The sequence below is a fragment of the Pygoscelis adeliae genome, unplaced genomic scaffold, assembly GCF_000699105.1.
Source record: "Pygoscelis adeliae isolate BGI_AS28 unplaced genomic scaffold, ASM69910v1 Scaffold121, whole genome shotgun sequence".
Lineage (NCBI taxonomy): Eukaryota > Metazoa > Chordata > Aves > Sphenisciformes > Spheniscidae > Pygoscelis > Pygoscelis adeliae.
In genome coordinates, this window is record NW_008824359.1 from 9064213 (window position 1) to 9077506 (window position 13294).

A 13294-nucleotide genomic window follows, 5' to 3' on the forward strand; every position below is an offset into this window, starting at 1 on the left:
AGGGCCCTTTCCATCCCCTGCTATCAACACAAGTTAAACACCAGCTACCGCCACCGTTGCTCCCACCCTGTTTACACAGCTCTGCCCCACTCCGCTCAGTGCAGCGTTGTTGTTGCCATCGTAGCAAAGCAATACATGCTTGTGTGGTTACCTAAGTGCTCATTTCTTCCCACAGCCGTTTTAATCCTCGCCTTTAGATACCTGTCATAAGCAACGAAATGCTGTGAAAAATCTTTGTTACTGTGCTGCCGGATCTGTGTCGCAGATTTTCCTTGTGAGACATGGGCAGCTGATTTAGTTTCTCTTTGCTCCGCTACTCTGTAGTGGGGATTTCTCTCCTATGCAGTGGGATTGTGAGAATAAATACTTTACAAATTGTGAGGCACTCAAATATTGCAGTAGGGGGGGCCACAGAAGTGTCAGGATAGACGAGAAATCAGCAGTGAACTCATTGTCATTTGGGACCTGATCCCGTAAACTCACATCTGAGTGTCCTCCTTTCCATGAGTGAAGCCAAGTCTTGGAGCTGGTCCCAGGAGCAACAAGCCTTGTGAGCATGAGTGTGTCCTGGGCTAGGCCATCCTGGATCCTTTGAGGATTATAAATCATATGTTATGTGGCTTCAGTTTCTTTTAGTGTAGCCTCTCCATTTGTTCCCAGTTCCTATGTGCTTTGCTCTTGAATGAGTCACCAGGAGCTGCTGCCTATGCACTTTCCCTTGCCTTAAACGTGTGCTTTATTTTAAGAAGCTGAATCTCCAGTTTCTCAGAACCTGAAACTCCTTTTTTCAGTTTGACAAGTGGACAGATGCTCAGAGGCAGAGGATCCTGGTGGACATGTTGGAACGCTGCTCCCCATCACAGCAGAAGTTCTGTGCCAAGCAGCTACAGGATCGAGTTCCCACCGAGGCTCTAGATTTTACCACAAGGCTTCCTAGAGTCCTGTCTTTATACATCTTTTCCTTCCTGGACCCACGGAGCCTCTGTCGATGTGCACAGGTAAAAAAGCCAACACGTACCTAAGGTTCAGAAAGTCAGGTCAAGCTAGTTAAAAAAAAGGAAACGGCACTAGTTTTCAGCAAAGACATACCAGTGCTGTTCTTCGTAACGCAAGGATGTCTTCTGACTTGGCAGCCTGGTGCCAAATGCTTAGTGATGCTTGTACGAGACTGAATGCAACACTTTCACAGATCCTAAATTAAGCCAGGTTGGCCAAGATTTACAAAAGTGAAGAGTAATTTTAGATGCTCAACTCTAAGGCATTTAAAATGTGGCATTTTACAAGACTGATTCTTCCCAAGACGAAGGCCTGGTACTTTCTGAAAATCAAAGTACCTTGCACTGTGTGCAGAACCATTAATTGCTTTGAAAAGTATTGGCTTGTGCTAGTTGCAAAGAAACTTTAAGAAAACCAGATCCTTTAAAATGCTTGAGGGTAAAGTGTTGAATGTGGAGCAGCAGAGAAGTTACAGATGTGCTTTTGAGCACAGTGGCTAGGGCTTCAGTCTTTTGAGCGCAGTGGCTAAGACTCCAAAAATATGTTTGCGTGAGATAAAGTGCTGTGAGGTGATGCCCGAAGTAGTTCTGAATGAGTAAGTTCAGATATTGGTGACATTATTACTGCACTAAAATAGTACTCTGTATAATACTACGAATATATCAAAATCTCAGCTTGTTTAAAGCTTGCTCTAGTTCTTTCTCCAGCGTTTCATGTTTTATGTGGATGCAACTCGCACTATTCATTCACAGGCAGGGAGAAGACAGGTTAGGAAATTACTTACTTAGAAAGAAAGGTCTTTACAGTGCTACTTGTGTCATATCATGGATAGCTACTATTAAAAGCATGGCAGCGCCGATAGATGATGTTTGTCCTTAAGCTGCAAGCAGCATTGCATGCAAGGTGACTGTGTGATGGACTGTGACAGCAGAACATGAGTGGAAAGAAAATGTTCAGAATGGATCTATCAGACTTGGGGAGTTTATTGATGCTGTTTTTCTCAGTGGAAACTAATAAAAGGGTTTATTCCAACTACTGTATGCTTATTGAGTAGAAGTGCAGGAAGTTGCCCCAAACAAGCTGGAATTTTTTCTCTTGGCCCGTGATTTTTGGAGTATTTCACCATGTGCTGGAGATCAGCTAACACTTAGACACTGAGCATGTCATGAAGACCTTGAATGGTTTAAATGGTTTAATGAAAGGTTTAAATGAAGCATAAACAGTGCTGAAGAATTTTACTAGTTTAAGGACACAGGAGAATTACAGCCACAGCACAGAAGTCTCTAGCTGCAATCTTGGATGCTTGAAACCCCAAGGTTTTCAACTTACTGGGCATTCACAGGTGAGCTGGTACTGGAAGTACCTGTCTGAACTGGATCAGCTCTGGATGCTGAAATGCCTACGTTTTGGCTGGTACATCAACTTCTCTCCAACCCCCTTTGAGCAAGGAATCTGGAAGAAACATTACATTGAGATGGTGAAAGAGCTGCATGTCACGAGACCAAAAGTACGTACCTACCACCTCTAGAGATGTTCGGGGCCAGCGGGAAAACTGGGCTGGTCGGGTGCCTAACCCCTTTGCCTCTTTATCTTTCTGTAATCTCCCGCTAGTAAAATGGAAGAGACATAATTTTAAATTAGAATCTAAACTCATGTGTTGCCATGCGCTCTACTTTCCCATCATCCATCCCTGGTAGGGGGGAAGTGAAAATCCGACTGGTTAGAAGAAGCAATCACCAAGGTCTCACTCTGCTATCCTTTCAGGGTGTTCTGGGGTAATCCTCTGAATTTCCCTCTCCAGCACTCAAGGCTGTTCCCCTCCCTTTTTCCCCAGTTTATAGAGCATATGATAGCTTGCCTCAATCCGATAGCAGAGGTGGGGTACCCAGCGTTATCCCTGCTGACATTTCAGAGCCAGTTTACCTGGTGGAAAGGAAAAAAAGCACCCATTATGCCTGTTACAGCCCTTGGTGTTGTCTCTTTCTCTCTTCTTCAAAAGTGGCAGGGCCATTTTGGGGAGGTGGAACATTACTCAGTAGCCATTGCTTTCTCCTGAGATTCATTGATGCCATGCCTTGTTTGCATGGCTGTGAGGGTGGGCTTCTTCTACCCTGAATTCAAAACTCAGCCCTCTAATTTTAACCAAACTCCCTCGTAGGCTTTTTCTGTAGTCAATGGAGAGAAGCCAAAGCATCTCAAAAGCAGTTCAGCTCAACTTAATACAGATTTTGGGACATGGGCGATGACATGCACTGTCAGGGTGCCTATTTCTGTCCACTGACCATAATGGAGTCTGGAGAGACTAATTTTGAGTTAATACCCAATTCTCAGAAGTCTAAAGTTAGGCAAAATAAATCTCACTTTCATTATAGGCTAAAATTTATTTTCTTCTTTTCTTCTCTCTTATCAGACTCCTTCAAAGGATGAGTTTGTAGTTATTGATGTGCAACCAGTAAGAAGCAACGTCCCAGAGGCAAAACTTTCTGTGCTAGGAAGGAGGACAAACAAGGAGAAAAAAGAGCTCCCACCATGGCGTTCATCAGACAGGCATCCTACAGACACCATCCGATTCAACTACCTCGACAACTACGACCCCATTGAGCAGGCTAGGCAGGCGTAAGAGCTTGATCTCTTCCCTTTTGCTTTTTCTGCAACGTAGGGTATGTCTGCGTCCTTTGCAAGCTCACTCTGCCTGTGCTCCAAGCTGCCTGGAAGCCTTATAGTTCAGCAACCTGGTTGCAAACCCACTTTGCTGCTCTTTTGGCTTTTCTTGGATTGATCTCGGTCCTGTTGTAGTTGCAGCTGCACCACTTTGTGCCATTTCAGGGCAGAGCACGGGCACAGCTTGTTAGCGTCTGCTGTAACTCCTGGGGATGTTACAGAGCTGTAAAGGGAAGAATCAGGATGAGAGTTTGTTCAAGAGTTTTTAAATAAAGCTGCAAGGTTGAGAGGAATCTGCGGTTTTTGCACAGAGGAGTAAGAATGAATTAATTGTGATGAAATATAATTCTATCACTCCAAGGATCTTCTGGCTGAAAAGAGATTTACATCATTGAATGGGGGTGCAGGTGTAAGAGTATGTATGTACTATAGAACATTTAAGTAATGAATAGGATTTGTATCTCCACTGCCTGGGATAGACTGCCTAGATCCATCAGTTCTTGGGCTCCCAGGATTATCTGGTCAGCAACTAGCGAAAGAAAGGCATTTCCACCCCGAAGTATAGTTTTGCACATCGACTTGTGTTAGGACTGCCCCATGTTGGAAAAGGACTGCCTGTCGGAAAAGGACCTGGGGGTGCTGGTCGACAGCTGGCTGAACATGAGCCGGCAGTGTGCCCAGGCGGCCAAGAAGGCCAACGGCATCCTGGCCTGTATCAGAAATAGTGTGGCCAGCAGGAGTAGGGAAGTGATCGTGCCCCTGTACTCGGCCCTGGTGAGGCCGCACCTTGAATCCTGTGTTCAGTTTTGGGCCCCTCACTCCAAGAAGGACGTCGAGGTGCTGGAGCGTGTCCAGAGAAGGGCAACGAGGCTGGTGCAGGGTCTGGAGAACAAGTCTGATGAGGAGCGGCTGAGGGAGCTGGGGTTGTTTAGCCTGGAGAAAAGGAGGCTGAGGGGAGACCTCATCGCTCTCTACAACTCCCTGAAAGGAGGTTGTAGCGAGGTGGGGGTCGGTCTCTTCTCCCAAGTAACTGGCGATAGGACGAGAGGAAATGGCCTCAAGTTGCGCCAGGGGAGGTTTAGATTGGACGTGAGGAAAAATGTCTTTACTGAAAGAGTGGTTAAACCTTGGACCAGGCTGCCCAGGGAAGTGGTTGAGTCACCATCCCTGGAGGTGTTTAAAAGACGTGTAGATGTGGCACTTAGGGACATGGTTTAGTGGGCATGGTGGTGTTGGGTCGATGGTTGGACTCAATGATCTTAGAGGTCTTTTCCAACCTTAATGATTCTATGATTCTGTGTTTTCCTTTGACACATCTGGCATCAGATATTTTCAGAATCTTAGATCGGTGGTCAAACTTCTGTGCACTAACAAGCACTAGTAGGAGCAATGGCAAGGAGGCTGCGGTAGTCACCTGTGTGCAGTGTTTGGCCCATTTCTCATTTCAGTCTCCGTTAATACCACCTCTCATTTTTCATGGGCTCACAGCAGTTACCTCAATTCAGCTGATGTGCAGTAACTTGTGAAACCAGTAATACTATCATTACTCTGAGCCTGGTGAGCAGATAATGGATTAGCTTGACCGTTGCCTAGTTCTTGCACGAGTCCCTGTGAAAAGGACTGCACAGACTCTCACCCAACCGAACGTGCAGAGAGGAGGAGATTCCTCTTCACTGTGCCAAGAAAAACCTTGGGAACCAATTGAGCCACAATGAAAGTATCCAGATTGTACTTTAAGTAAATAACTGATAAAGCTGAGGTTAGCCCTGTGCACAGGAACAATCAACCCATGAATTACCCCAGCCGAGTGATTATTTGGCTAAGCAGTCGTGCACTCGCGTAGGCTCTTTCTCAATGTGATTAACTTTGCCGGACCCACCACTCCTCCAGGGTGTTCCACAAAGTTCCCAGTGTCTGAGCAAAAGCCTTTTATGAATCATTTTTTAATCTGCGTCCCCTAGTCCTAGGATACTGCAGTACTTCAAAGAGCTTTCCAGTTTCCACCTCACCCTCTTTCTGTGGTATGTTTCCAAACTCTAGCACCATTTTGGGTAGAGTTCTTTGAGGCTTTTAGCTAAGTATTTTGACAAAATGCCTCTTGTTGCAAATGGATGTCCTGATATTATTTTTCAGCTGTGCTAAATGTTTCTATGTAGCGGCTCCCAAAGGTTTCTGTGAGGTTTAGGGTTCCCTCGTGCTGGCCATGACCCAGTGTCACACGTAGGACAAGCCTTGTTTGAAGAGTTTAAAAGTCGCTTGTTCCAGCATTGAGCTGTAGATGCAGCTGACAACTAGATGCAAATGATTCTGAGCTGCTAATGATACAGTAAGCACACTGACTGTTTTCTTCTCCTAAGTGAGATTTGAGCCTCTATCCATTTGTGCAATGGAGAATATTTTAATGCCTAGTGTTCTAGCAAATCTGGCATTTATCCGTAATTATAGAGGATTATTGCAAGGAGAGAAATGAATTCTGTAAGATTTGCTTGTTTATCAAGGATCTCCCTTTAATATCACTTAAGCTGAAAGTAATTGCTAGTGTGTAGTCTCATCTGTAATGATTATTCAGCAATGCAGGTGTGCCATTTCAGGCGCTGACCCAGCTTCGCACTCACAAAATGATATTCTGGTGCTTCTTTTCTGTGGACACATTGCCGACAGAGCCCTCCCTGCAGCCGCTTCCCCCAAGTCCCACTGCTAAGGGTCTATATAGAATAGAATAGAATAGAATAGAATAGAATAGAATAGAATAGAATAGAATAGAATAGACTATTTCAGTTGGAAGGGACCTACAACGATCATCTAGTCCAACTGCCTGACCAATTCAGGGCTGATCAGGTTAAAGCATGTTATTAAGGGCATTGCCCAAGTGCGTCTTAAACGCTTGACAGGCCTGGGGCATCAACCACCTCTCTAGGAAGCCTGTTCCAGTGTTTGACCATCCTATTGGTAAAGAAATGCTTCCTAATGTCCCATCTAAATATTGCGTCCTTCATCCTTTGCTTCTGCGCAGCTCCCTGGGGACTGGGTCTTCAGCACTTCACCCGGCTCCCTGTCTGCAGTAGGAACCACCTTTCACGCTTGAGTGTTCCTCAAGTGTAGGCTTTTGGTGGAGGTGGCAGCAGCAGCTAATGGGTGGCTTGGGCAGGTGTAGGGTGCCTATCAACAGTAGCACGATGGCAAAGAGGTCAGAGTGCCCCTCTGTGATGCCAAGCTTTGTTTTGGACGGCTGATGAAGGCCATGCTCAGCCAACCGTGAGTGAATGTCTAGTCGGTTGAGCGAGCGAGTCTCATGTGAATGCTATGCAAGATGATCTACCTCACTGCAGCCTACAGGCTCAGGCAGACCCTGCCTGACCAGTGTACAGGGTTGTAAAGTAGAACAGAGAGCCAAGATAAAAATCTCTGACCCCCCAGGCTGTGTTAGGTATAGTTATTCTTCAGATCAGATGAATTCTTGGGGCTCAAGGGCATAACAACCACTCTTCGTGTAAAATGAATGTCAGAAGTAATGAAATCTATGTAAAATGGGATTCCTAAAACAATAGGAGTGATTTCCCAAAATACAGGGTTTTGCAAAGGTTGTCTGGGAGAGGAAATGAGTTTTGCTGCAGTCTGAATTCATACAGAGAGGAGCAAGTATTTTCTCAAGGTCATGAGCATGTGTGAAAAGACGCAGCAGAACCAGCAGAAAAGCAGCAGAAAGCCAAAGCGATGGCTGAGAGGACTAGAGAGGGCGCTTGCAGGCCGGCAGGTTGACTGGAAAGCTGTGAGCCAACAAACCATTCTTTCCATTTGAGTTCTGCTGTGCTGAGGAAAACCGGACTTGCAGAAAATTCTTTGTGAGTAAACAAGATTACATCAAAGGAATACCTGACGCCATCATCAAAGCAATGTCTGAGACTAGTCACTGGCTACTTCTTTGAATAAAAGTTAATGTGCCTAATGTCAGGTTAAATTTTGCAGATTTTAAGAGGTAATGAAAAAATAAAGTTTTTCCTATCTCTTAGACCTGGTTAAAATCTCCTCTGAGCTGGACCTCACTCTACACTTGCTTTCTGGTCCAAAGAGAGGTGAGAACTCTCCTGTTCTTCATAACAGGGTGGCCACGCTGCAGCTGAAATATTGTCATTTAAATGGCAGAGTAGTCATCTGTTTCTTTGTTGGCCTTTTGAGAGGAGTCATTAGCTACTTGCTCCCTTCCACAGCAGCATCAAAACTACACTGCTGTGAATTCATAGCAGAGAACTTATCGTTGCTTAACTAAAAAAAGTGAAACATAGGAAGCATAACAGGCTACAGTCAGTTCTCAATTATGCAGGGGAGCGGAGACGAAGGGAGTCCTAAAAGAGGTATACACAAAACATATACTTTGGGCTATAAGACCATAATTGGGTATTTACCTTTGAAAAACAAATAAATAGGTTTCTATAGAGCAATTGGGTGAGGGTTTGGCCTGGACAGTGCTGGTGCTTCATGTCACTGGGGAGAACCATAACGCTGTGCCACAGCTGGGTAGTGCCCCAAAAATGGCTGAATGGTGTTAATTTGCAATCTGGATGATAATTGAGACTTGACCGGGGTTTTTTTCCGATGGATTTTTTTGCTGCTTGCTCAGAAAGGCACGAGCTTGTACTATAAAGACTGAATGGCACCCAAGAGCCTCAGCGACAAACATCACAGCAGCATGAAGGAGATGGGACAGAGATCCCCGAGTGTGTTCACTGAGAGGTTATTTGTTTTAGATGGGTTGGTGTGGGAAAAGCTTCATAGTCACTGAGCAATGAAATTAAGAATAGCAATGATCAGATGCATAGTCGAGGGAGTGGTGAGGCGATAGAGAAGAAAAGAGATACAGACACGGGTTGAATTACAAATTGCCTGGAAGGGGCTATCAAAATCCCTCGGTAGAATTATAGCTGTGACTTTCGGTGTTGCTGCATGAATATGTCTGCAATTTATCGTAAGGATGATTTCTGGTAGGTCTGGTTTGTTTTCTGCCTGAATTGTCCAAGTAGCTTTTTGTTTATATACAAACAAAACAGAGACCAGCAAGGATGGATTTGTCCCTTTGGGCACAAAGCAATATTGCAAAGGTGAAGCGAAACATTTTTCTCTAAAGTGTGGAACCAAGTTAGCCAACTTTTTCTGGGACTCTGATCTGCCTAAAAAGGACCAGGAGGGGCGTTTCTTTCAGTCCATGCATGTACAGTTCTGCTGGAAGGCATCTGGTGTTTGTGCTGCTTGTTGCCAATAAATCAAAAGATTTGCCTCCCACTTTATCATGAATTATAAATTGCGCTAGCCTAGCACTGGACCCCTGCCAAGATTGTGTCCTTGTGCCTCAAGAAAGAGCCCTGCTACTTCTCATGACAACAGCTCAGCCAAAATGCAGGCTCCTTCCCCCCCTCCAACCAGCTCAGGCTTCTGGAAGGCAGCACTAATTCAGTTAGATAATTTATGGACATAGGCTGGCTCTAAAAACAGTTGCATATTGTACTGGAGTGTTTACCCAACGAGAAAATAATTACTTTCAGTAATTGTTCTGTCAGCAGCCTGGGCCCAGTTTCTGACAAAAAAGGGGCTGGCTTGCGCGAGAAGGGCATGGTGTTTCGCTGTCCTTCCAAATCCTAACGCTTGTCTCTTGCTTTTCATGTTTCTGAATAGCCAGCCCAGTACACTCTGCCTGCTAGGCTTGTGGGAATTAAAAACATTCCTTAAGGGAAGAAACTGGGGCAAGAAACACCCAGTTCAGTGCTGGGAGTGAGAGACTTGCTGTTCTCATCTCAGCTCTGATGCCCTTTTCCTTGGCAGCCTCAAGAAATTCATCCTCACTGCTTACATTTTCATAGAATCATGGAATCACAGAATGGTTTGGGTGGGAAGGGACCTCTAAAGGTCATCTAGTCCAACCCCCCTGCCATGGGCAGGGACATCTTCAACTAGAGCAGGTTGCCCAGAGCCCCGTCCAACCTGACCTGGAATGTTTCCAGGGACAGGAATTTCCTGACCTTGAAGTGAGATCATGGTGGTGACCTGCTGCAGGGAGATGCTCTGACACCATGAGCATGGACACTAGAATACAGCAGTAGAGGTTAATATCTTAATTTACGACCACAAGGCCAGGTTTGCCTTCTATCTAAAGATGACCAGTTCATTCCCTATAATAATATTTGGGATTGAATTTTCTCTCTTGGCTGCTAGTGAAGCGTTTATAAGCAGATTGCAGTTTTCCTCAATTTACTATTTGAAGTAATTTGTCTTTATAGTTCTTGATCTGCAGCTGGTCTGGGACGAGCAAATAACAGACACACGCTGGTGTTGGCTGCTTTTGAGGACGTGTGTGTTATGTGGTGTGGCCATGTTCCTTTACAGGATAAACGTTGCTTTTACAGAATCATAGAATCATAGAATTGTTTAGGTTGGAAAAGACCCTTAAGATCATCAAGTCCAACCATTAACCCAGCACTGCCAAGTCCACCACTAAACCATGTCCCTAAGCACCACATCTACATGTCTTTTAAACACCTCCAGGGATGGTGACTCCACCACTTCCCTGGGCAGCCTGGTCCAATGCTTGACAGCCCTTTTGGTGAAGAAATTTTTCCTAATATCCAATCTAAACCTCCCCTGGCGCACCTTGAGGCCGTTTCCTCTCGTCCTTTCGCTTGTTCCTTGGGAGAAGAGACCGACCCCCACCTCGCTACAGCCTCCTTTCAGGGAGTTGTAGAGAGCCATGAGGTCTCCCCTGAGCCTCCTTTTCTCCAGGCTAAACAACCCCAGTTCCCTCAGCCGCTCCTCATAAGACTTGTTCTCCAGACCCTTCACCAGCCTCGTTGCCCTTCTCTGGGCACACTGCCGGCTCATGTTCAGCCGGCTGTCGACCAGCACCCCCAGGTCCTTTTCCGCCAGGCAGCTTTCCAGCCACTCTTCCCCAAGCCTGTAGCGCTGCGTGGGGTTGTTGTGGCCGAAGTGCAGGACCCGGCACTTGGCCTTGTTGAACCTCATACAATGGGCCTCGGCCCATCGATCCAGCCTGTCCAATGTTTTCTGATTCTATGATTCTAGAATACAGCAGTAGAGGTTTTAGTGTCTGTTTCCGCTCTTTATGTTCATGATTTTGTATTCAGAAGGTGCTTTTTAGCATGCCTTCCAGGAGCCCAGAGACACCGGTGATGGAGCTGGGAGACCAACCCAGAGAGCACAGAGTTGCTGCTTCAAATTCACTAATTCTGTACTGCAGAATTTGAATGTGGAAGGGGAATGAACACCTTCAGAGCAAGTGTTTTTATGAACCTGCCTGAGTTCTTAAAAAAACTTCCTCATAGTATGGATTTTACTCCTGATATTGGAAAAATGTGACAATTGGCCATATTCCAGTGTACTTCACTTAATTTTCAAACTCTGGAATATTCCTGTTCTGCCAGTTAATTGTATTGACTTTAATAATAGCTGCATGTACATTTATAAATTGATATACATATACATATACACACACCTATACATATACAAGAAGAAGTATTTGGCTATAAAAACAATGAATAAATAACTTGGAGGGGCAGTCCTCTAGCCTTATTTATGTTACAAGTTACATGGACTTCACTGAAAACTCTCAAATTGATTTAGCTAAACTTGCCTTTCTGTGAATTCCCCTAAGCTGATGTAACATGTTATGTGGATTTAGCTTAAATCACTAAGTCTCAAGCTAAGGGCACATGTTTGAGTGCTATAATGTTATCAGAACTTTAAAAATAGCAAGTTACCACCCTCCTCTGAGTCACAGTATCTGATTGTGCGCTCTTGGTCTGCCCCAGGTAGAAGATAAAATGTATTATCTTAAACCATGTCTTTTCGGGTGGCTATATCATAAGGGATTTTCTTTTTCTCAACCCCAGGGCACCGACTCCATAGCACTTGTTAATACTACTCTGTTCTACTCTCCAGGAGAAAGAAAGGAGGAGGGGAGACCCCAGACCTTAGCCGGCAGGCAGCCGAGAAAAAAAAGAGAGCGGATCGTGGATCTAATAAGCTCCAGAAGGCAAAATCACTGGCAAGTATCACTGGCTTGTAATTATATCAACTGGGGCCCAGCGTCAGGTACACCCCGGAACATTTTAGCTCAGAGCTTTTACTTAACTTAGGTAACTGTGAAGCTTTGCTCCTGCTGTAAGTAGGCTGCCAGACACGTTTGCTGCCTGTCCCGGAGGGAGATACCTGGGCAGAAGGAGGACACAAAGCCACGTCTGGCTGCTCCGGGGGCAATCTCTTATTGCGGCCATCTGCCGTCCCTGGGAAAAGGACAGCAACTGTCTGTATGTAGACAGTGACCTTGTTATCTGCTCCTCCCTCACGTCGCTTACTGCGCAGTATCCCGCCAGTCCGTTTCCATGCTTTACAAAGCACCGGATCAATTCTCTGATGACACTTGCATCTCTTCCCAAAGCTTCTCTTCTGTGCTCGCAACTTTTGATCATTGCAGTTTCATGTTAGTTTATTCTCTGTTCATTGCACTGAGCCTGAGCGAGCAGCCCCAAGGTCTTAATACTGAGGATTCATTGTGCTCATCGCTGCATCCTCAAAAAATAGGGCATCCTCACATGAAAGGAGTCTAGGGAAGTCAGGCTTCCAGAAAGCATCGCGGGTCTGAGCTTTTGTAGATATGACAACAAATAACTACCAGAAGAAGGACGTGCTCACAAGCGTATTGGGGGTTTTTGCAGACCTGGAAGCGTGTTTCCTAAGCGATGAAAGCCAGGGAACACGTGAGTTGAGCTAAAGAAGGTTTACATAGAAGAGAGGCATTGTCTCCCAAGATCGGGAGGCATTGTCCTGACCCAAATACAGCCTGCTTACGAGGAAATAGATTCAGTCAGTGTTAAAGAGCAGAACATATAATTAAAGTTATTCAGCCTGTGTCTTACAATTTCCATTCTCCAGTGGGTTCCTCTGTAGCCCTTAGATCAGAGTGCCCTTACCCGGTTTCATTCCACCACGGCTTCCCGTTTCAAATTTACAGCTGTTTTATTGTCAGTCTAGAAGTGAAAAAATCTTAGGTCAGGGTAAAAAGAGGTGAATTTGATTTTCTTTCCCCAGATTTTAGGAAAATTATGTGTTCTTCGAAGTTACTTAACCTGCAACCCACAGTCAGGAAGGCACAAGCACCTAGTCTGACTCCCACCATGAAGCTCAAACCCTCCCGCACAACGTCAGTGGGAGTTTTTGCTATAAATTGCAGCAGTACAGGGTTGAACAGTGTGTATGTATGTGTCACCTTCCGTTGGCTGCTCACAATTTAAAAGGGACATTGTTATTCCTGTAGCAAATAGACACCAGAAAGCATTTAGCTGACACAAAATGCTCATAGACAGATGTCTGGGGGAGCACGCAGAGTTAGTGGGTACCGAATTCTCACCCCACAAAAAGCCCTGGGAAGAGTCTTAAAGCCACTGCCTGCTGCCAAGGCCTGACAGGTCCACCATCCTCCCTTGGTCCTTCCTAGGCAGTTAGGGCAGCCTAACCCAGGGGTAAGTGTCCTGAAACCCATGGGGTTACACCTTGGTAACATCAGCCCAGAACAGAGCTCCATGCCTTCGTGCTATGCGATCTTGGTAGCGCTGGCTTCTGTTTGTGTTAAAAA

General features: G+C 45.4%; 1 protein-coding gene across 1 annotated transcript in view; it reads left to right on the forward strand.

The window, feature by feature from the left end:
• FBXO16 (F-box protein 16) overlaps positions 1-13294 on the forward strand; it is a 34163-nt gene that overhangs the window by 15036 nt on the left and 5833 nt on the right. The window contains exons 3-6 of the mRNA XM_009319721.1: positions 792-998; positions 2339-2503; positions 3407-3612; positions 11602-11707. Coding sequence (XP_009317996.1) covers positions 792-998; positions 2339-2503; positions 3407-3612; positions 11602-11707 — 684 coding nt within the window. The remainder of the gene's footprint in view (positions 1-791; positions 999-2338; positions 2504-3406; positions 3613-11601; positions 11708-13294) is intronic.